General features: G+C 40.5%; 1 protein-coding gene across 1 annotated transcript; it reads right to left on the minus strand.

The window, feature by feature from the left end:
- Positions 1–215: 215 nt before the first annotated feature.
- LOC311063972 (interferon alpha/beta receptor 1b-like) lies at positions 216–21363 on the minus strand. Its single transcript, XM_084083625.1, has 8 exons — positions 21158–21363; positions 13089–13239; positions 12002–12186; positions 10148–10308; positions 7936–8089; positions 6944–7101; positions 6020–6192; positions 216–5290 (listed from the first exon to the last, which is right to left on the minus strand). The coding sequence occupies exons 1-8, from the start codon at positions 21213–21215 to the stop codon at positions 5059–5061; spliced, it is 1272 nt and encodes a 423-aa protein (XP_083939751.1). The 5' UTR covers positions 21216–21363; the 3' UTR covers positions 216–5058.
- Positions 21364–21612: the final 249 nt, after the last annotated feature.

The raw sequence follows: 21612 nt of genomic DNA on the forward strand, positions 1-21612 counted from the left end.
AAAACTGTTCTTGATTTGATTAATTGCAAAATTAATCGATAGAATAATCAAAAAGAAAAAGTGTTGCAGCCCTAATAATGATAAATACAATAAAACATGTTATTTATGATTTAAGTATCAACTTAGACTCCTTGTCTATGACTGTAATGCTCTACAATTGAATCTAGTTAATCCACATTCAGTAAAATGAAGCACTTTGACAACATATATAGTATTTGTTAGATATTTCTTTAATATGAATGATTGTCCATTAACATGGTTCTATAAGCAGCTTTAGGACCAACAGCATTCACTTCACCAGTACACCAGTCTTCACAGTAAACGTATATACAGATTCACTGGACACCAGGCCATGAAAGACTGGCACCATGCCATGAAAGACTGGCAACGTATTGAGGCAAGGCAGATTAGGGTTCCATTAATACGGGTTGAAAACAAACACATACTGCACATAATGTTGAGTTTGGATTGAAGCTGTAAATAAATGTTGTACCTATGTTAAATTATGAATGTTTGACAAAGATGGTAAGGATTCAGTATTAACATTTAGACCATCATTCCCTAGGGGTTATACAGAAGAATTACTTTTACCGCGGGTGACCTTGTCACTTAAGTGACACAACATTAAACATGAATGAAACTCAGCCACCAAACACATTATCCAATCTCAGGCAATGATGGTTGGGTGATGCCTGGGTGATAATCACATTTGTAACTGATCACATACAGTACCCAGCCTTTATTTGCCCTGGGTGAGGGGAGTGATTAAAGTCTGATAAGGCAGGAGCTGACCAATCAGCACAAGATAAAGTGCCATCGCCACCGACCATGTCACCGTCAATGTCAAACATCAATTTGCTTGTTGTCTTTGCCAAAATAATGACTGATTTATACACGGTTACGTATCGTGTCGTGCCAGTTAAGAAAAAGCCGTCTCAGTTAAGTGTTCTTCCCAAGCTGCCTTTATCACCTCAACATGTTGTGTGTCTATCATGACCTTTAGACTTGCAGCTTCGTGGAGAAACGCAGTAAATATTTGCATGTCATAAAGCTTGAGCAGATGAATGGATATTTGAATGAACTGTACAAGTGAGACCATTAGTCTATAACATACATATGTTGTGTCCTGACTTCAGAGTCGATGCCCTTAAAAAGTTGACAAACGACAAGAAGGACGACCAGCAGGTTGAATGAGCCCAATGAAACCATCGATTCAGTTATTTTCTTCTTTAAGAGATGAACAGTCATTCAACAACAACAACCAACACCTCTGACAACCATAGAAACTACAATAAAACTATAAAGTAAAACAGAAATGGAACTGTTTTTTTAAGATTCTATAAGAATCATAAATGTATGAATAAAATAAGAATAAAAATATATTCAAAGACACACATAACAGGGGCTCAACGGGTAAGAGGACATACCACAGTGGTTTTCAAACATTTTCATGTCAAGGAACCAAAATGATATGTATCTGGCCGAGGACCCCCATCTGAAAAGATTTTGTACCAGGGACCCGGGGAGATTTGTGTTATAAATTTCACAAGATCTACAAGCTCACAATGTGTTGTATGGTTGTGATGCATTGTGAGCTTGTAGATTGTCTATTGTCGAATAGCCAAAGTATAAAATCGGCTAAAAGTGGTTGAACTGATTTTTATGCTATATTGACTAATTTTGCTGGGTGCCCCCCGCCCCGGACCCTACTGTGACTGACATACCACATATACTGTATAAGGCAATAGTCCTTCTGGCAGCTAACCTAGTCCGAATCCGACCGGAGGCTCTTTACTGCATGTTTTTGCCTTTTTACTTTTTTGCCTGTTTACTGTTATATATTTGTTTAGTTTACTGTAAATCAAAAACGGACACATAACAGACTCAAACACACATACTGTACATGAACAATACAGGAAATTAACAGAAATTCCCTTTACATCCTCATGAAAATGTGTAGATTCTGTTTTCTTTGTTCACCTGTGGCAAGAATTTCTAATAAAATCTTTCATCTGAAACGTGGGGACGGTGGTTACCATAGCGACAGCCTAGGAATCTGGACGTTGATTTGGCAATGGAGGGACGGTAGCTCTAACTGACATGGCAGCATGTTCCCTTGTAACCATGGGCAACCACTCTATGAACATTAGGCCTCTTCAACTCCATACGTTTTTGTTTTGGACGCAATCGCACGCATGCACGCACACACGTACAGTATGCACGCATACACACGCTAATATTGGCTTTTGTTAAGTCAAACAAAACGGAGCAGGTACATACTGTAATAAACTCCTCAGTTTTAATTGAACTTAAAGCATGTACAAATGGAACCAAATGGACCCTTGCAGGTCTGTAACTTCCATATTAGTGTACAATTGGAACCAAATGGACCCGTAGTCTCAGAGTTAAATTAAAACTAAGGATTTTACAGTGCAGACAGTCACGTGCAGGACTGAAACTGACACTTTCACTGAAGCTGTAATGTTTCTGTAATGTCACTAATAAAGTTCACTGACCTCTGACCAGTTTGAACTGGAACTGGATCATGTTATAGACACATACTCCCACACTGTTCAATACGCAGTTTTACCAGGACATTTTATGTAATCCACAATTATCATTATTATTCTGTATAAAAGTATACACAAAGCATAAAGTATGTTTTGGATGATTTAGAACAGGGGTCCTAAAACCTTTTAGTTCGGGACCCAAAAGAGAAATTCTCCTCGTGACCTGAACTAGTGAAAATATCCGATCGACAAGCTCACAACGTGAGCTTGTAGATCTGCTATTTTCACAACTAATATATTTAAAAATGTATGGAATTTCTTTGATTTTCTATTAATTTATGAAATTATTTTGAAAAATGTTAGATTTTTCTTTTAATTTATGAACATTAAGATTTCTTTTAATTTTTTTGAAAAGCTTTTGAAATATATATTTGTTTTAATGTAGGAAACGGGGGGAAAAGGGATATTTAATTCGCGACCCATAAAAACAATCCCATGCTCGGGAAACACTGGTTTAGAAGATACTGAGTTGAGACCTGAGACCATTATCACTGACCAGTAAAAGGAAGGTCATTTTAAAATGCTCCTGTTTTCACTCAGTTGCCATCAAAATACTAAACACTTGATTTAGTCTCTTTAATTACAGATTGTGTTTGTGTCCTTATCGAGAGGGACCAACACGACGCAACAATGTAAAAAAGAAGCCTTACTGGCTTCAAGATACAGTGGAGTTCAAGACATGTATTTGTGTCGTTTTAAAATGATGCGACTGATTTCTGCCTATAATTACCCCACAAAAGCCTAATATGACCTTACCTAAACACATAAGAAAAAATATGTATTTTCCAGGACATTTTGGACTATTTTGTCAGACTTTTCCATTAACGGAAAACTGCATCAAGATCCTCATAGTTTGTCTTTTTTGGTGGGAAGTCTGGGAACCCTAGACAAACGAAAAGACACAAACAAGCACAGAACCACAGTTTCATTTCATTGGTTGACAATGACCAGCACTGCCTAAAGCACAACACGTTACATGTTCATATAGAGTGGTTAAGGCGCCTACCACATACTGTAGGCCGCGATGTCTGACAGCGAAGTTCAATTCCCGAGCCAGAGCATGTCCCACCCCGACTCTCTCCCTGTTTCTCTCTACACTGTAACGATCAATAAAGGCAAGAAAAGCCTGAAGAAATAACAAAACAAAATTGACAGACGCGCATAGCAGACATGGAACAGCAGGGCTCAACCCACCCTATCCACGTGATTTAAGATCATTGATGAAGGAAAATCAAACCATAATCATAATTGTCTTGGGAGGAGCACCTCCTTCCATCGGCCATAAACTGTCATGTTAATATTCACACACGTCTGTGAAATAACATGGACTTACTTAGTCAAACTGACAGGTATTAGGAGGAGGTCGTGAGGCACGGCCTCAACAGCACTCTGTTTGTTATCTGTGGACACTGGACAATAAGGCCTTTTTGGACCTAAGGCCCCTCTGGATAAACCACAGCTAAATTATTCAGAGGTTATTCCAGTAACATTTACTGGGCTGTAGCTGACCGTAAGTTCTCTCTCAGTCAGAGCAGTTACTCTAGGCAAGGCACAGCCACACGACTGTAAGACAGATGGTGAAGGAAAATGCACAACAGGATGGTACTCTGTAAAATCCTCAGTGTTAACTTAAACATGTGCCCAAATGGACCCTTAACTCTGGACCCTTAATTGAGTGAATTCACAAAGAATGGACTGCGGTCACAGATAGCACCATGAGTTACGCATCACTTCCACTGCTATCTACCCCCGTCCGATTAACAAACGATATTGTGCTAATAATGTCACAGTACAAGCGCCCATACATTTTCGCATCCCCAATGCAATTGCAAATAGCACCGGGACACTATTTTCTTGACAGTGCAGTTAGGGGTGCATTCACCTCGGGCTGGGCGATATTGTGAAAATCAAATATCACAACATTTTTAAACCAATACCTCAATATCGATATTGTGACATTAATATTGTAACAATAATATCATAAAGCTCAGCTTTTTGATTGGCTATTTTTACAATTTTTGAAATATTTTGAAGATTTTTGAAAGTGTAACTTAAGTGTAGCTTAAGTGATTAAAACCAGCAAAAGACAACACTTATGAATGACATATCATGATATAATGATACTAACATTCCAGATGATATCTAGTCTATCATGATATCAATAATAAAGCCCAGCCCTAATTTCAACACTTGTGGGTACTTTGAGTTTGTTTTTGTCTCATTTGGACAGGTTTAGTGGCCGCAAAAGCCACACAATCGTTTTGTGAATTTACGCCCCTGAGGATCTTACTGTGTACAGAGAGAGCCTGCATCCATCCTGCTTCAGTGCACATTTTAGAAGTCTGTGTTCATACTTCCGTACCACAGACAATTCATACTTGAAAAGCTGAACGTACTCAGCTGTGCCAAGACCCTCAGAGAGTCCCCAAATACCTCCTCTTTTCTTTGGTCTCTCCATCCTTTCTTCTCACACAATCCATCCATCCCTTCAGACATATATGTCCATCACACCTTCGTCTTCCATGGCGACGCGCTTGCCCCTGGGCTCGGGCCCCATAGCTTCCATCTTAACCTGCTCCAGGGAACAGGGGCCCTGCCACGAGCCCTCCAGGCCCGCAGACGATTGAGTGCTGCATGGCTGCCGCGGTCCAGAGCCGCCCTCTGTGGAATAGACTCCAGAGTCCTTGCTGCCTCCGCTGCCCTGGCGGCTGTGTCTCCCACTGGACAAAAACAAATCACAGTCTGAGAATGCTCTAGTGCAGGGGTTCTTCAACGTTGTTCAGGCCAAGGACCCCTTAGCTGAGAGAGAGATGAAGCAGGGACCCCCACTACACATTGTATAAAATTGTGTTGCAGATTAAACTTTTTCATAGACTTGTTTGACAACACTATCATCGTGTAGTGTGGATTCATGTTAATATGTAATTTCAGACAGTTAACCACTTAAATCCCCCCCCAAAAAACATGGATCACACGAGAACTCTTTACTGCCGCACACAGAATTTTAACACCTACAGTATGTACGTTTTGTCTTTTCATATCTAAAGTATAGAGGACTAGTGTTACCACTTGCTTAGATTGATCCAAAAGCTGTGTACATTTCCCACAGGATGTTAAATTAGGGGCAGCCATTGCTGCGCGTGTAGAGAGACCGTCGCTCAGTCTACGTGTCCTTATGTGTCCCTGAGTGAGACACAACCCCTAACAGCTTTGCCTGTTCAAGATGGTCATGATGTGCACATCAAACCAGGAATTAATACATTTTCCACCCCACTGGAAAAGTAAACATTTAATGGTCAATCTACGGATTTCCTGGTTTTCCACATTAAACGTAACATACAGAATACCGGTTTCATTACATCAATAACTCCATTCTCCTTGACTGTGACCCAGTCTGAACATTACACAGGTGGCCTGTCGGGTTCCGACCCGGTGGTTGAGAAACTGACCTGCTGTCTGGCTCCAGGGCCATGGAAGCAGGGGTCTCACAGCGGGGAGGGTCATGGATCTCCAGAAGCACCGCCTCCGGACAGATGCTCACCCTATCATAGACCAGCTCTGCCTCAGACTCTGGGGTGAGGAGGTGGGGCACGTCAGAGCCGGGGGAGGAGTCATAAAGATACTGAAAGAAAGAAGAACACGAGAGAGAGAGAGAGAGAGAAAATGCAACAGAAAGACAGATTAACATCTTAGTCAACAAAGAGAATTACTGCAGCCATCACAGTGTCGTTCCTCCCTTTTTATTCTTGTCATATTTTGTTATTGTATTATATACAGTATTTTCATTTACTACAGTCTCTTATTTATGCAACGCTTAAAGATTTCTGAGCAGATGAGTGCTATATAATTCTTAATGGAACAGTCTGACTTAAAGGGGCTACACCATGAATTTAATTTTTTTTAACGTTTTTAGTATTTTTTGGGCTCCCCAGTGTCTCTTGTACCCAAAAAAATATTTTTTTTTAACATTCAGTCATTCATGCTCATTTCATGGATTTCCTGAATGGGCGTGTCTGAACAGGCCATTGCAGAATGGCTGTGCAAGTGATGTCACTTGCACTGATTTTGCATTGACGATGGCCAGACAGAATTGCTCAGTAGCTCCCCCCTGCCCAATAGGACGTTTTGGTATTGCAGCTGAAAAAGCTTGGAATGACAGACAGTCAGATTGTGAGAAAAAATATCTGGATGTTTTTTAGGCTTACAACCTGTTTAAAACGTATTAGGGGGCAATATTTATATATAATATATTTTTTTTAAATTCATGGTGTAGCCCCTTTAAAAAAAAAAGTTTAATGCACAACGTATGGCAGCATAGCAGGCTGAATGCAGGCATTGAACTGTATGTGGATAATGTAAGCATGGTCTCCTACCTCCTGGAAGTGTGCGGGGAGCTGGATGGACGGGTAGAACGTGTGCTTCACAACACGGTAGCACTTAAAGAAGATATACAGAGACACCAGAGCCACCAGGAAAAACCCTGCCATGGATGCCAGGAAAGCTAGCACGATCTGCCACAGTGGAGTCTTACCTGGAGACACACACACACGCATGCATATTTATACACACAGTCTATCAGCCAGTCTATCAGAGATCTCCACCTATTGATACATGTGTTGACATCTAAATTCATGAATGGACTTGGGTTGGGTCGCTGGAGAAAACCAGCGTTAACAAACCCATGCCCACTTCTTTGAAAACCAATCCAGATACCGTCCGATATAAAGGTTCTCCCCTGAAGTCTTTGCATTGTGGTTCCACAGGGACGTGCACAGATAGACTCTACTGTAGGTGGTGCTAGAGCACCTGCCCTTTGCCCTCTTGACCAGAAGTGCCCTTTTGAATTTTTTCTTTTTACCATAACCACTCAAAACTAGCATCCTCGTTGTGGGCTTGTAGATCGGCTCTTTTTGGCAAAGAGGTATAGGTGTAGAGGGGAAAAAGAGCAGACCAAGTAAACAAAAAAAAGTATAATTTACTTGAGCACCTGCCCCTCAAAATGTCTGTGCACGCCACTGTTCCACACAGTTTTAGCCAATTCGTTGGATGTCACCAGACGTATCATAGGAGGAGATCTCTGATCGTCAGGACTACAGTACGTGAGACTACACAGCGTAAAACAAAATGTTCAAGTATAATTATCAGCATAAGCAAAACTCTTGCAGGTAACTTATTTTGGGAACAGACCAATCCAGTAAATATTAAATGCAAATGATAAAATGTGTACACTCTCGTCTCAAGAGTTAAGTGGATCTTCTAACACTGAGGATTTTTACTGTGAAGGTTCTAATAAAGCCAGGTTGAAATGTGGCCGGTTTAAATTACAGCGTAATAACTGCTAACGCAATAATATGAAGCTGTGAACCTTGTGTCTGCATGCAGTGTGGCGCGGTGAAGCTGCTGCTCTTGCGGTAATAGTCGTAGCGAGTCTGGACGCTCACACAGTACCAGGTCCAGGACTGCAGGTCTGGCAGAGTGACCAGGTTGACACTGCTGTTCACCATCTGGGGCTGCAGGTCCTACAGTACACAGACAGGGGACAGGGGGCACGGTTAGGGTCTTCTTGTTAAGAGAACATGTCTTGTCTTTTGAGACTTTAGCCAGACGATCAGAGATCTGTGCCTAGCGATATGTCTGGTGAGTGGTGATAAATACATTCAATGAATGGGCTAACACTGGGTGGAAACAATGAAGAAATTAAAACAGAAAAAAAAAAAAACATCTATATATATATATATATGGCATGTTACTTTACAGACTTTTTTTTTTTTTAAACGTTTTGTTTATTCGTTTTTGTTCTTTTACATACTCATAGGTAGTACAGACATTTACTGAAGCAAATAAGCAAATAAACAGAGTATCTCCAAACAGTGAAGAAAGTAATTAACAGGATATGTTACTTTACAGATTTGACGGGTTTAACTATATAAAAGTTAAGTACCTGTATGATGATGTAACAAACAATGCAAACTAGCCCTGGAATTGGCTACATTTTACAGACATATAGGCTGCTGTGTTTACCATACAGTAGTAATTCCAGAATTATTTGTTTTATGATGTACTGTACTTGCCATACCTGTGACTACAGGAGCAGAGTCACAAAAACAACAAAGTGTGTGCATGCGTGCGTGTGATGAGTGTGTGTGTGTGTGTGTGTGTGTGTGTGTGTGTGTGTGTGTGTGTGTGTGTGTGTGTGTGTGTGTGTGTGTGTGTGTGTGTGTGTGGGGGGGGGGGGTCTCCAGGTGTTATTTGGGAGCAGGTGTTCAGGGAGAGCATCAGAATAGAGGAAGTGTATACAGGACAAAGTTTTTGGTGTTTTTTTGTTTTGAGGCAGCAGTAAAACCACAAAGACTTCCTGTTAAGTCTCTCTTCAGGGGGGTTTCAACCCCTGCATCCCTTCCCGGAAATGGAGCTCTTAGTTTGCCCTTTAACTTAACATTTGGCCCAGTTCTTCAATAGAAATGACATTCCACTGGCTTTGAGGGAATCAGATTTAATTTTGACTCTGCAACTGACAATAGTGATTAAAGTGAAGGGTAAAGCTGAAATCCAGAACTTATTTGAATGAATGTTATGTATTTTTAACCAATTTGTATGAAATAGTATGTTAATGTAATATAACTTGGTACATCTTTATTGACTTTTTCTGTTTTACTAAGTATAGTAGGTTGACAGGAAATGGGGAGAGGGACGGGGAGTGACACCCAGCAAAGGTTTGAAGGCTAGGTGCCCGGACCGCAAGGCCAGCGGACCACTGTGTCATAACTTGGTACATCTGCAGTGGTTGGAGGTGGTCTCCCTACTCATTTAGACACTGGTGTCCGGTTGAACGTTACTTAACATTAGTAACTTGTAGATCGGTTATTTTCGGTATGCGACATAAATAAGTAATGTTGAGGAACCAAAACAAATGTGACTTCTGCTTTCTATGTCTCATAAATATGTGATCTATTTTTTAACTACACAGAGCAAAACAAATGTAGACATTAGATAGGTAGGTTTTATTATACCAACACCTAATAATGACATGAGGTGTGCAATCAATCAGCTGAGTCTATGGACACAAATAGGCTGTAAAATTAATTGTAAATTGATGAGGAGCAATCTCTCACTGAGGATTTAGGTGTTAATGTTAGGCTGGCAGTATACCTCAAACTGTTATTTAATACAGTGTGAACTAATGTCTGTACACTCATATATTTTGGTGTAGTGGGAACAAGTTGGGGGCCTAGTATAGACCACTGGGGGACCCTGGTCAACTATGATTTAAGTGGTTAATGGCTCTTCGACTGAAGAAGGTTGTGCAAAATGTTGTTGTTTAGGGTGATATTAAGGGTGATCGAATAATGAATCGCGGGTCGGATGGATTCAAGCAGGCGTTGAGTCTTGAGTTCAAAATCAAACTTGTTGTTTGTCCCACCATTCCTGCTACATCAACTGGCATCAAACAGGAAGGAGCATTGCAACTCTGTGCCTTGCGTTGAAAACCATATTTATTTTGCGACGGTGTGATCGTTCCCAGATACTTGATGTGGTACCAGTGCATACTGGGAGAGCTCCCAGTAATGATGTGGTACCTGTGCATTTTGGGAGCGTTCCCAGTAGATGATGCGGTAGTACATCATGGGCACTTTGCCTCTCATGGAGGTGTTGGTAGTGGTCAGAGGGTCAGAGATGGATACATCCAACAGATAGCCAGCAGGAGACACATCTACTCTGGATGGAGGGCCCACAGCAGCTGGGAGGATAGACATTATTATAATTTATTATTATTATTATTATTATTATTATTATTATTATTATTATTATTATAGAAAAAGAGGAAAAACAATTCTACATGACTTGGCTGGAACTTAAGTAACAAGACCTTCCGAGTTCGAAGTTTTCATGTTTCTGTTCAGATTAAAGCCCCTTGCACACAGACAGATGTATCCATGTGAAAATAACGGACGTCTAACATTTAAAACAAACACACACTTCTCCACAACCTCTTGCACACCTACCACAAAACAGCCATCTGACGAGTGGCTTACTTACGTACATGCTTTCCTATTGTACAGTTTACATGAGGTTATGGTGGAGGCCTATGGCTATGGAGGAGACCTATCAATAACTGCTTATCAATAACAAAATACAATCACACTAACACACTAACTGTACAACTTAGTTATTTATTCCATAAAAGCACGTTTTGATTGACAAACACTCTGCCATTCCCAGAGGGGCTTCAAGCTACCTGCACAAATTAGAACTTATCCCAGGCAATTTGAGATAATGGCAGTTAACTGTGATTTAATTATGTTATTGTGTGTTGCTTATTGTTTCAACCTCAACCAGCTGTTATCTGCTGCACATTAAAAATCTATTTTTTAATATATTCAAATCCTACATTAAAAACAAACCACTTCATGTTTCTCCTCTCTGTGTTTAAGTCATTGGAATTTGGAATGTGTGTTTGGGTCTGCTGGGGAGAACAGTTGTTGGAAGGGTTTCAGAATCACAAAGTCTGCACATATGGGATATTAATTTGACATTACACAGCAACATCTGTGCCCTCTCTTATTTGGTGAACAATAAAAGTGGAATGGTGTCGAATTCTGTCCGGCTTCAATTGCATTGACACTCAGTTGACACCAATATATGAGAGAGAGAGACAGAGAGAGAGTGTAACAGTTAATCAATCTAATCAGTGTAATCAATTATAAAAAATATTGATTTGAATAAAATAATCAATTTAGAAAAATACTTAAAATATATTTACAAGCTAACAACATATCGCAATGTGACACGTTCTGAGCTTGTCCATCTACTATTTTCTATGAGAGAGAGAGAGAGAGAGAGAGAGACGCTGCCTTCCCAGGAGTCCTGTTCACATAGCAACCAGACTGCTCAGGATTCCACTCCTCTCTCCATCCTCTCCCACTCTCTCCCATCCTCTCACAACACTGCAGCTGGAGTGCTCACTAATACCAAGAAAGTGGATCCTATCACTCCAATTCTTGCATCTTTATAAGGGTGCAACAGTTAATCAAAGTAATCGATTTAATCGATAATTAAAAAAATATACATTTTCATAATATAACCGAGGAAGTAGGAACTAGAAATATGGACCAAACCGGTATATCAGTCGGGCTCCAATCTCCACCCTCTCATTCTGATTGATGATTGATGTTAACATGCAATTGTTTTAACTGTTTGTGTCAACTTTATAGTTTTTTCTTGTTACTCTTATGTTAATTATATGTATGTAATCTCGGCATCATTGTAAATGAGGGTCTCCCTCAATTGATCTCTCCGAGAATATTAAATAAAGGTTGAATGAATTCCTCTTTCCCTCTCCTAATCTCTTTCCCTTTCTCTTTCCTACTCCCTTTCCCTCTCCTACTCTCTTTCCCTTTCCCTCTTTCTCTGTCTCTCTCTCGCTCTCTCACCCTCTTTATCAGGACAGAACTCTCTGAGGGTCCATGTGGAGTGGGTCTTGCCCTGGTTGGTTCTGACTCGGAGGACAAAGATGCCCAGATAGTGGAGTTCTGACTGGGTCAGGTCACAGTGGGTGTCTGGTGTTCTGTCACACACGGTTGTCCAGTCCTTCTTCTTCCTCTGCAACTTGTACTTCCTGGAGTTGGGAAGAAAAACATAAGTTAATTACCAGATTGTTAATCGTCTTATCAATTGGGGTCAAGTGGTCATTTTTAACCTCAATTGATTTTAATACTCTGATTGATTACTCTATTTAAGGTTTTAAACAACAGCTGTCTAAACGCTGCTCCAACAACACCTCAACACTAGCGTTAGTGGAATAGTGCTGCCAACAGTAGACCATATCTACTACAGAGTCTAGGGTTTGAATCCACCGCGGTGGATCAGTTTGGCCGAGTGTCTATTACGAACACAATACTTCGTGTTCGGGGTAGGGAAACCAGGTGCTGAGGCTTTATCACTGCAACTACTCCCATGGGCTGGTAGGTGGCTGTCAGTGGGGGGTGTTGAACAGGAAGAGTAGGGCGGTGGGGCTAAATCCTCCCAGTGGGGGCTCCTCACTGTCAGGTGAGCCGGTACAGTATAACAGCGATGGCAACACAGAAATATGTGGGGAGGAATTAATTCCTAACGACTAAATTGGGAGGAAAAAGTGGGTACAAATAATTGCTCTACTAACTGCTCTACTACTCACTTTGAGCAGCTGCAGTACAGTTAGTAGTAACCAGCGTGATATAATATGAAAGTGGCAACACTAGCGTCATAAGAATGGATCATAAGAATGGAATGCGGAAATGCTCTGTCTATCTCAATGAGGAAGTTCCAATGTTTGGAACTATAGCCCATATCGGCCCGCTTTTTTGGAAAGATCAAAGCGTGTTGTAACTCTCTCTATGGGTCTGGTAGTACTGTAACAACAGGTAGTTAAGTAGCAGTGCCCACAGTAGCAGTTGTAGTAGTAGTAGTTAGTTGTAGTAATGGCAGTAGTGTGTAGGTTGTAGTATAATTAGCAGCAGCAGTAGTAATAGTGGAACTTACGCTATGTACTGTGTGGTGAAAGTCACTGGGTGGTTCCCAGCAGCAGGGGGTTGGTCCCAGTCCCACAGCAGAATGTACTGGGTGTTCAAGGTCCGCATGGTCAAATTGTGTGGCGCCGGAAGCTCTGCCTGTGATGATCCGTCTGCCTGGACTGTACACAAGAATACACACATCATCAGAACCAACATCCTACCAGTAGTAGTAGTAGTACCAGGGGGGTTCCCAGCAAAATTAGTTAATATAGCGTCGCAATCATTTTAACCACTTAAACATATTTTATACTTTGGCTATTCAAAAATAGAAGATATACAAGCTCATAGCGCGTCACAGAGTGCCACGCTATGAGCTTGTAGATTTGCTATTCTGCTATTTTCGGGGAAAACATCCCTGGCACAAAATATTTTTGAGATGGGGGTCCGCAGCCAAATACATATCATTTTGGGGGTCCTTGACATGAAAAAGTTTGAGAACCACTGGTGTAGGAGAGACAGACACACAGTAGGAAAGCTGAGAGGGAGACGGTGTAGGAGGGACAGTAGGAAAGCTGAGAACCAGGCAGTGTAGGGTCATTAAGTGAACATTTGTGATGACTCAATCCAAGGCTGCCTGGTTGTCTTAACAACAACCGGATTTGCAACAGATTTGGGACAGGGAGGCACAGAGAACAACATGGGAGTCATTATTAACATTCTTTCACTAGCAGTGATTTGAAGCACATCACAAACCATCTCAACTCTGTTATAACGCTGTGAGAATTTTGGCAAATGAGACAATTAAACAGACTGAATAGAATGTCACATTATGTTCATAAGTTATTTGTGAAAATAAAAGGAATAAATGTGTCACATATTTCTCATGGATGTTTAACCGGTTAAAACCGGGAAAGCATCCGTGTCATTTTAGATTTTAGCATTGGCTATTCAAAAATAGCAGATATACATCTGCTACTTTTGAACATTTTTGAAAAATGTTGAATAATGTTGACATTTTTAACACAACATTTCTCTCCTGGGGGTCGCTGGCACAAAACATTTACAATTGGGGGTTAGCGGCCAAATACAAATTATATCAATTTGGGGGCCTTTGCATTGAAAAAGTTTAAGAACTACTGATTTAGAAGGCATTTGTAGAGTCGGCCTCAGGTCTTAATGGGTTAAAATTTTAAAACATTGGCCGAAAATATTTGGCCACTTAAAATAACTTTTCTCCTATTTATCGAATCCCTGAACTTCTGGGTTGAGGTACCCTTGAGCAAGGCAAGGAACCCACAACTCAACTGCATTAGTTGATGATCTCAGTTGACTTTCTCTGACTAAATAAGGGGTACAAAAAAAACAGATGTGTGTTCACTTTCAATCACAACAACAGAGAGGAAGTGACACACTTCAAATACCAGGTATTCTGCACCGAGAGACACTTTGCAGAACAGAGACACATTGCAGAGCCATTGAGACAAATCAAGCATTGAACCAATGGTTATTTTAAGAACCAATGGTTATTTAAGTACCATATGATATCTATCTGATCTAAGAATAGCTGAGATAAAAATGTAAGACCGGCTAAACTTGTATGTTTGAAGGTACGTGTGTGTCTAGATGTTTATGTAAGTGTATGTACAGTACGTGGAGAGCGCCCCAAAAAAACTTGATCGGATGCCAACTCAAACACAGGAAAATTTTAAAAGGTGTAACAAGATCTACCGTGACAACACGTCACATCAGATATGTCAACTATGTTGGCAGTAATCTTGTCATGGATAATCAGATAAAACATGGAACATGCAAAAAACATGCAAATATGGATACAAAAAAAGATACAACCAGACAGTGAGTGACGATATAGTTTATTTTCAATGCAGCCGAACCACCTTGATACGCTGACAACAACGCAGCCTACAGACTACACGGTCTGAAGACCTCTCATCTGTTCCTGATCGTTCTTGTGCTCACAAACGTTCCTCTTCAATTTCCTGCTCATCTTCCAAACATAACAAAGGTCAAAGGCAGTGCCATGGTGTGTGTGTGTGTGTGTGTGTGTGTGTGTGTGTGTGTGTGTGTGTGTGTGTGTGTGTGTGTGTGTGTGTGTGTGTGTGTGTGTGCATGTGTGCGTGCACACTGATGCTCTCAGTGGACCTACAGAGCCCATGGTTGCACAATATTTCCCTCTCTGCTATAAAAGTTTTCTTCAGTCTATTTCTCCTCTTTCTCTCTCTCTCTCTCTCTCTCTGTCTTTCTCTAATCATGATCCCTCTCAATCGCAACACAAGTCCACACACAGCAACAAAACGTTCAAACCCCCCTTGCTTTGAACATTTAGCGAGACCCCCGTCTTTCACAGTCGACCTCCTCTAATCCCAAATGGAGGTTTTGACTCTGGGAGTCAACCTGCTGTACTTGTCTACAGCAGCATGTATTAAGCATGTACTGTAAGGAAGGGTGCAACAGTTAATCAAACCAATCAAATTCATTAATTATATTAATGGATCTAATTTCATAAAATAATCGATTTTTATATATTTTTATTTTGCTAAAATAGCAAGTCTACAAGCCCACTTGCATTGCCTTTCCCGCAATTTTTGTGTGACGCCTTGATGACAAAGTAAAGAAAAGGGGCCTAAGTTAAGTCTCTCGAGCCAGACAGTTTCCTCACACCATTTTCAAATGCTTCCGTCATAAACGAGGAACAGATGACAGCTTCCTTTCTCGGCTTTCAGGAGGTGTAGTTCCACATATAGCGTTCAGAGATTGTGGAATAGTTGTCTGGCTACAAGAGACTAGGCTCGAGTGGTTAATCAGACTAATAGGATTGAGTCGATTATTGGAAGAAAAAAAAGTGTTGTTTTGCTGATGTGTGAAATAAAAAATAAAAAATCTCCTTTATTCGATGAATTGAAAAATCAATCCATATGATTATCACTAAGAAAATATCAATCGTTTCAGACCTAACTGTAAGGTCCACCTACAGTAGGCCAATACAGTACTTCAATGTGTCACATTGTAATCTACAGTACACCAGTTTTCAAAATAGTTGTGCCCAGCCCCAAGGCACATCAATAAGTCAAACTCCCAAGGCGCACCTAGACCTGCCTCACGGCACACTGTTTGGGAAACACTGATGTACACAGTTGTTTTTTTGTTTCAACCACTAAGTGTTCATATCATGCAGTCTGTCCTGTCCTACAACACAGTCTGTCTGTCTCTGGACCTGTTAAGTCTGTGTTCTTAACTTCCTTCGCTGCAGCCTTTGTTCATTGAGCTCGATGCCAGCAGGACTCAGGTATGAAGGTGTGACTAACTGTATTTCTCAATCAGGCCCAGAAACACAATAAATACATTCCACAACACGCATCCCTGAACAGTAGGCTGGTACAGTCAACCAGCCAAGCTGATAAGATGTCATGTGACAATAAATAATGATTAGGCTGAAGAGAAATCAGATATAGGACAGCCTGAAGAAAAATTCAACTTATCCGATGAGAGCCATTAAATGCCTTGGTTTTGATCATTCTTCTCTTCAACTTCATTTAGTGCCATTGTAGCCACTGGTTTAGCTTGCTTGCTTTAGTGTTTGTACTGTCCCAGTGTTTTTCACTTAAGAAGTATATTAATACTTGTAGGTAGTAGGTACATGTGTAGGTAGATAGTTAAACTCAAATAAGTATTTCTATTTTAATGAGTGGTATTAATGAACAATTTGCCTGACATCCCCGTTTCCTTAACTGCGATTTGATTTGCAAAATGAATTAAGACATCTCTGTTTCAAATCAATTCAGTCTAACCAGAAGTAAGGATGAAACACAACGGAAACAAGACCCCTAGACTGTTTTTGCGCTAACCTTTTAGCATAAATGTCTGACATTTAGGAATCTAACAATTAGCCCCCCCAAGCAAATCTAACCCTCAACATGTTCATGCACAACACTGAGTCACCCAAAACAGGGGTGACTAACACCCACTGTCACAAGGGTTCGTGAGTCATAAGGCAAAAACAATGACAGCTGATTGAACTGTCGTCTGATGAAAAAAACTAAACTCAGTATGTCCAATTTACAAGCTGGAGATGTGGACTTCAGATCAGCATGTAAAATAAAACTACGTAGAGATAGAGAGTGCTGTTGTGGCACCAGGAGAAACTATTGTTGTAGGATATGTCTGTGGACCTTGTGTGGTTTTAGGGCCACCTTCTGTTACTATTGGGGCCGCAGTACCTGGAAAAACAAAGATTAAAATGTCGCTAGTTGATTAATCAAACGCATGTAAGAATTAATTTCAATGCGTGCATCGCTATTAGGGCATTATGGTTCAGTTAAAGACACTACAGTGCATGTAACTGTCATGTTTAGTTAAAAAACACTAAATGTAACTGACATGTTTAGTTAAAGACATATGTCTTGTCTACATCACTATTCTGGTAGATTTTGTGTTCTACTGAGCACACCTTTTTCTAATATGTGCAACAACAAAAACAAACACCACTGAGTTCAGCAACATAAAATATATACAGAGCCAAAGTGCAAGAATGTCTCCTGAACCCATACAAAGCCCCTGAAAACAGATATCTTTTGGTAATATATAAATCAATCAAATTAATAATAAAATATTAACTCATGATAAAGATGTAATTTTAATCATCCTCAAATGTAAATGTCTGGGGGATCATTTACCCTCCCAAAATGTCTAACACCGTCTGCAAGGACTAATGATTCTGTACCAGTACTTGTGCATGCATTGCATCACATCTCCTCTTAGCATCCATTAAAAGAATTTCAGACCCAAATTGGCCAATTGTGTCCTAATCCAGTATCCAATGGCAACACGGGTTAGAGCAGGACTTTGAATACAACTAATCCTAAAGACGTTTAGTTGAACAAAGAGCTGAGTGATATGATTTCATGACAGATAGATACTAGATAGACAGACTGACCTTTACATTCAGTTCATAGCAGCAGTAAGTTATACACGGTAGGTGAATAAGAGAAGAACACAATTATATCATAAGAACTTTGGCAGCGCAGAACTTAGCAGAACATCAAGAACCAAGCAAAGATAAATAAGATAAAATAAAGGTTAAGCTTAGATTGAGCTTAGATTCGGACATCTGCAATGGGTCTCTGAATGAGTGAACATATGTGTACGTACTGTATGTCTGTCAAGCTACGAACAGCCACCTCAAGAGGAGGACCACATCAGAAATCCTCTAGTCTACGGGGACCTACCATGGGTCACAGTCAAAGTCAGAGAGAGAAGAATGAGGCTGGCAGGGCACTACGTCAGGCACTAGTGGCACGCAAACTGACACTGTGGGAGCCAACCCAGGGCAAAGCCAGGAAAGGCAAGAAGTGCACCACCTACGTAGAAGCACTGCGACGCGACAGATTAGCTAACACTGTAGTAGAGCTCAAGACCCTGATGCTAGATAGGAGAGTGTGGAGGGCAGCGAATCAGGAGTCCCGAGTTGGTGTTGGCTAGACCACACTCTCGCACCCCATCGCCTATTTACAGACCAATACACAGCCTAGTGTGTAGGATATTGAATGAATTTAGAAAAGCTTGAGAAAATAATCTAAACATCTGCAATGGGTCTCTGAATGAGTGAACATTTATTTTGTGTACATATGTATATCAATAGAGAATATGAGACTGTCAACAGACCTTAAGCAATGAGCATGATTGAAAGGTCAACGTCATGTCTCTCCATATTGTCATGTTTACTCTATATAATGACATTTCAACAAATACCTCCACGTTTGACATGTCTTCATTTGATATCACACTACTGTGGTTAAAGGGAAAGCACCAGAGAGACAAATATATCCCGTTTTATACACTGTCGAAACAGTCTCAGTCTCTACTGTACAGTGACAATACAAACAGCCCTATAACAAGCAGCACCCTGGTGAAACATACATGTTTTACTACTGACCTCCATTTGAATGTGGTTGCATCATGTCATTCCATATCTCTTTCCTGTGTCATATACTGTACAGTCTGATAATACTATGAAGCAGAAATACCACAAACAGTAGTAGACTTGACCGCGTGAATCCTATAGCATCCCTATTCTGTGCACGCACGCACATGCACTCACGGCTTATGTTTTCATGTTTTTCTTGTATTTTTTCATACAAATTGCGATGGGTCTCTGAATGAGCGAAGTGAACATGAGTGAGTCAGTAACTAATGTTACCCATTTACCGACCAATAGCGCGTAGGGTATTAAATCAATCAAAAATGCTTGAATAATAATAATACAGTCCAGCCCCTGTATTATCTACTGAGATGGACAGTGAGACAGTGTAGGAGAGACAAACAGTAGGAAAGCTTAGGGAGACAGTGTAGGAGAGACAGACAGGAAAGGCGGCGCTGATGGGACTTGGTCTTGAATCTTGTTCGGCAGAACATGTGTGCTCAGTATGTTATGTAAACACAGATAGAATGTATTGAACCTGAGGGAAATTCTGGTGTCACAGCAGCACCACAGTAGGCATGAAACACACATACAGACAAGAGCAGAAAGATACAAAAAAAAAACACTAATAGGGCTGCTGGGAAACAATAGTTAATAATCCAAAATCCCAGACAATATCCAGTCTCATATCGATATAATATCGATATTTGGTCCTGCCCTAGTCTTTGGTACGACTCGGCCGGTGAACCCCTGACCTGCCACTCTGTTGGGCGAAGACTCGAATCCAGGGGTCTTCAACGTTTTTCAGACCAAGGACCCCTTAGCTGAGAGAGAGATGAAGCAGGGACCCCCACTACATGTTGTATACAATTGTGTTGCAATTTTTCATAGATTAAGATTTCTTAGACTTGTTTGACAACACTATCATCGTGTAGTGCTGAATGTGTATTTTCAGACAGTTAACCACTTGACGCCGCCCCCAATTAAAAAAATCTTTGCTGAAAATAGCCAATCTACTGTACAAGCTTGTGAGCTCACAAGCTTGTGAGTTTGTAGATCAGCTATTTACGGCTAATGCTCCCCTCAAAATAGGGATGCTAGTGTTCAAGTGGTTCATGTAAAAAAGAACCCTATCACACAAAGATTTGGCGGCCCCCCTGTAGTAACTCTGAGGACACCCTGTTGAAGACCCCTGCTCTAACCACAAGACCACAACAGTGCTGAACAATTTTGTCTGAAAGTAGAAAATGGCTCCCTCCATGGGAGACAACAGGGTGGGGTGGGGTGGGGGGGGGGGGGGGGGGGGGGGGGTAGATACTGTTGTAAAGGGAAGTTATGCTCAAGGCAGATTAACTTGCACACAGTGACAGTGACTGGCTGGTACAGTAAACATTTTCCACTCAATTTCTCACAAGTTGTAAACCTATTATTATAACAGCACAGACTCAGTCATCCCAGTTTCTTCTGATACCATTATGATATTAACGGCCCATGTTTGCAACTAGACACAGGTGGATATTTTTCCCACTAATGATGACGATAATAATAATAATAATAATAATAATAATAAATATATATATATATATATATATATATATATATATATATATATATATATATATATTATAATAATATATATGTGCATAATAACCAACTTTCTTGCTGCTTACATTTCCCAAGCATTTCATCCTCTACCATAAAATAAGAAAAATACACATATGCATAAACTAAGGATTCAACTGCTAATGGTCCATCCATCCACACCAAACACCATAGCTATCTATATGACTATAAAATAATAACATGGGCCTAAACAAACTCTGTATTTACAATTTAAATAAAGATATTGTTTAGGCCCATGTTATTATTGTATAGTCATATAGATGCTATGTACAGTAATAGCCCAGAGACAGAAAATGATAAAAATGGGGACCTTTTCTTACTGCACTGAAGAAACACATGTAAATTAATCAGACCTTTACACACACACACACACACACACACACACACACACACACACACACACACACACACACACACACACACACACACACACACACACACACACACACACACACACACACACACACACACAATACAATACATGGTACATTGATGTGATTATGAAGTGTATAGTGTTTATTGTTAGCAGGTTGACTCACCAGGGCTGGTTTGGAAGCAGCAGATAAGAACAAACACGATCACAGCAGCAGCGTCCATGATCCTCACCACACACCACTCCACCACGTATGTTTTATCCACATCAATGTGTTCTGTCGTCCCTTTCTCACATGTTCTCTCTCTTTCTGTGTTTGTTTGTTTCTTTCTGTCTTTCAATCTTGTGACTCGACCATGGACTCGAACTGGAGACTGGAGAGTCTACGTCCAGCGTTGCCAGATTTTGTGAGAGAAATAAGCAACCAGGTCTAGGAAAACAAGCCCAAAAGAAGCAACTAAGGCAGGCCACATGAGCGCTTTAAACCCGCTGATCGCGTTGTGATGTACAAGCCCACAACGCGTAAGGATGTGACGCGTTGTGAGCTTGTAGATTGGCTATTATAAAAACTCTTGCAATAAAATGTGGAATATTTGGAATATCTTTTTAAACATTCTAACA

The sequence above is a fragment of the Gymnoscopelus microlampas genome (genome assembly GCF_963454915.1).
Source record: "Gymnoscopelus microlampas genome assembly, chromosome: 17".
Taxonomy (NCBI): Eukaryota; Metazoa; Chordata; class Actinopteri; order Myctophiformes; family Myctophidae; genus Gymnoscopelus; species Gymnoscopelus microlampas.

Coding starts and splice junctions, on each gene's coding strand:
- LOC311063972 (XM_084083625.1), bottom strand. CDS start 21,215: ATGGACGCTGCTGCTGTGATCGTGTTTGTTCTTATCTGCTGCTTCCAA. Junction 13,240..21,157: donor CTGCTTCCAAACCAGCCCTG/GTGAGTCAACCT, acceptor TCTTGTGTACAG/TCCAGGCAGACGGATCATCA. Junction 5,291..6,019: donor GCCCTGGAGCCAGACAGCAG/GTCAGTTTCTCA, acceptor GTTTTTGTCCAG/TGGGAGACACAGCCGCCAGG.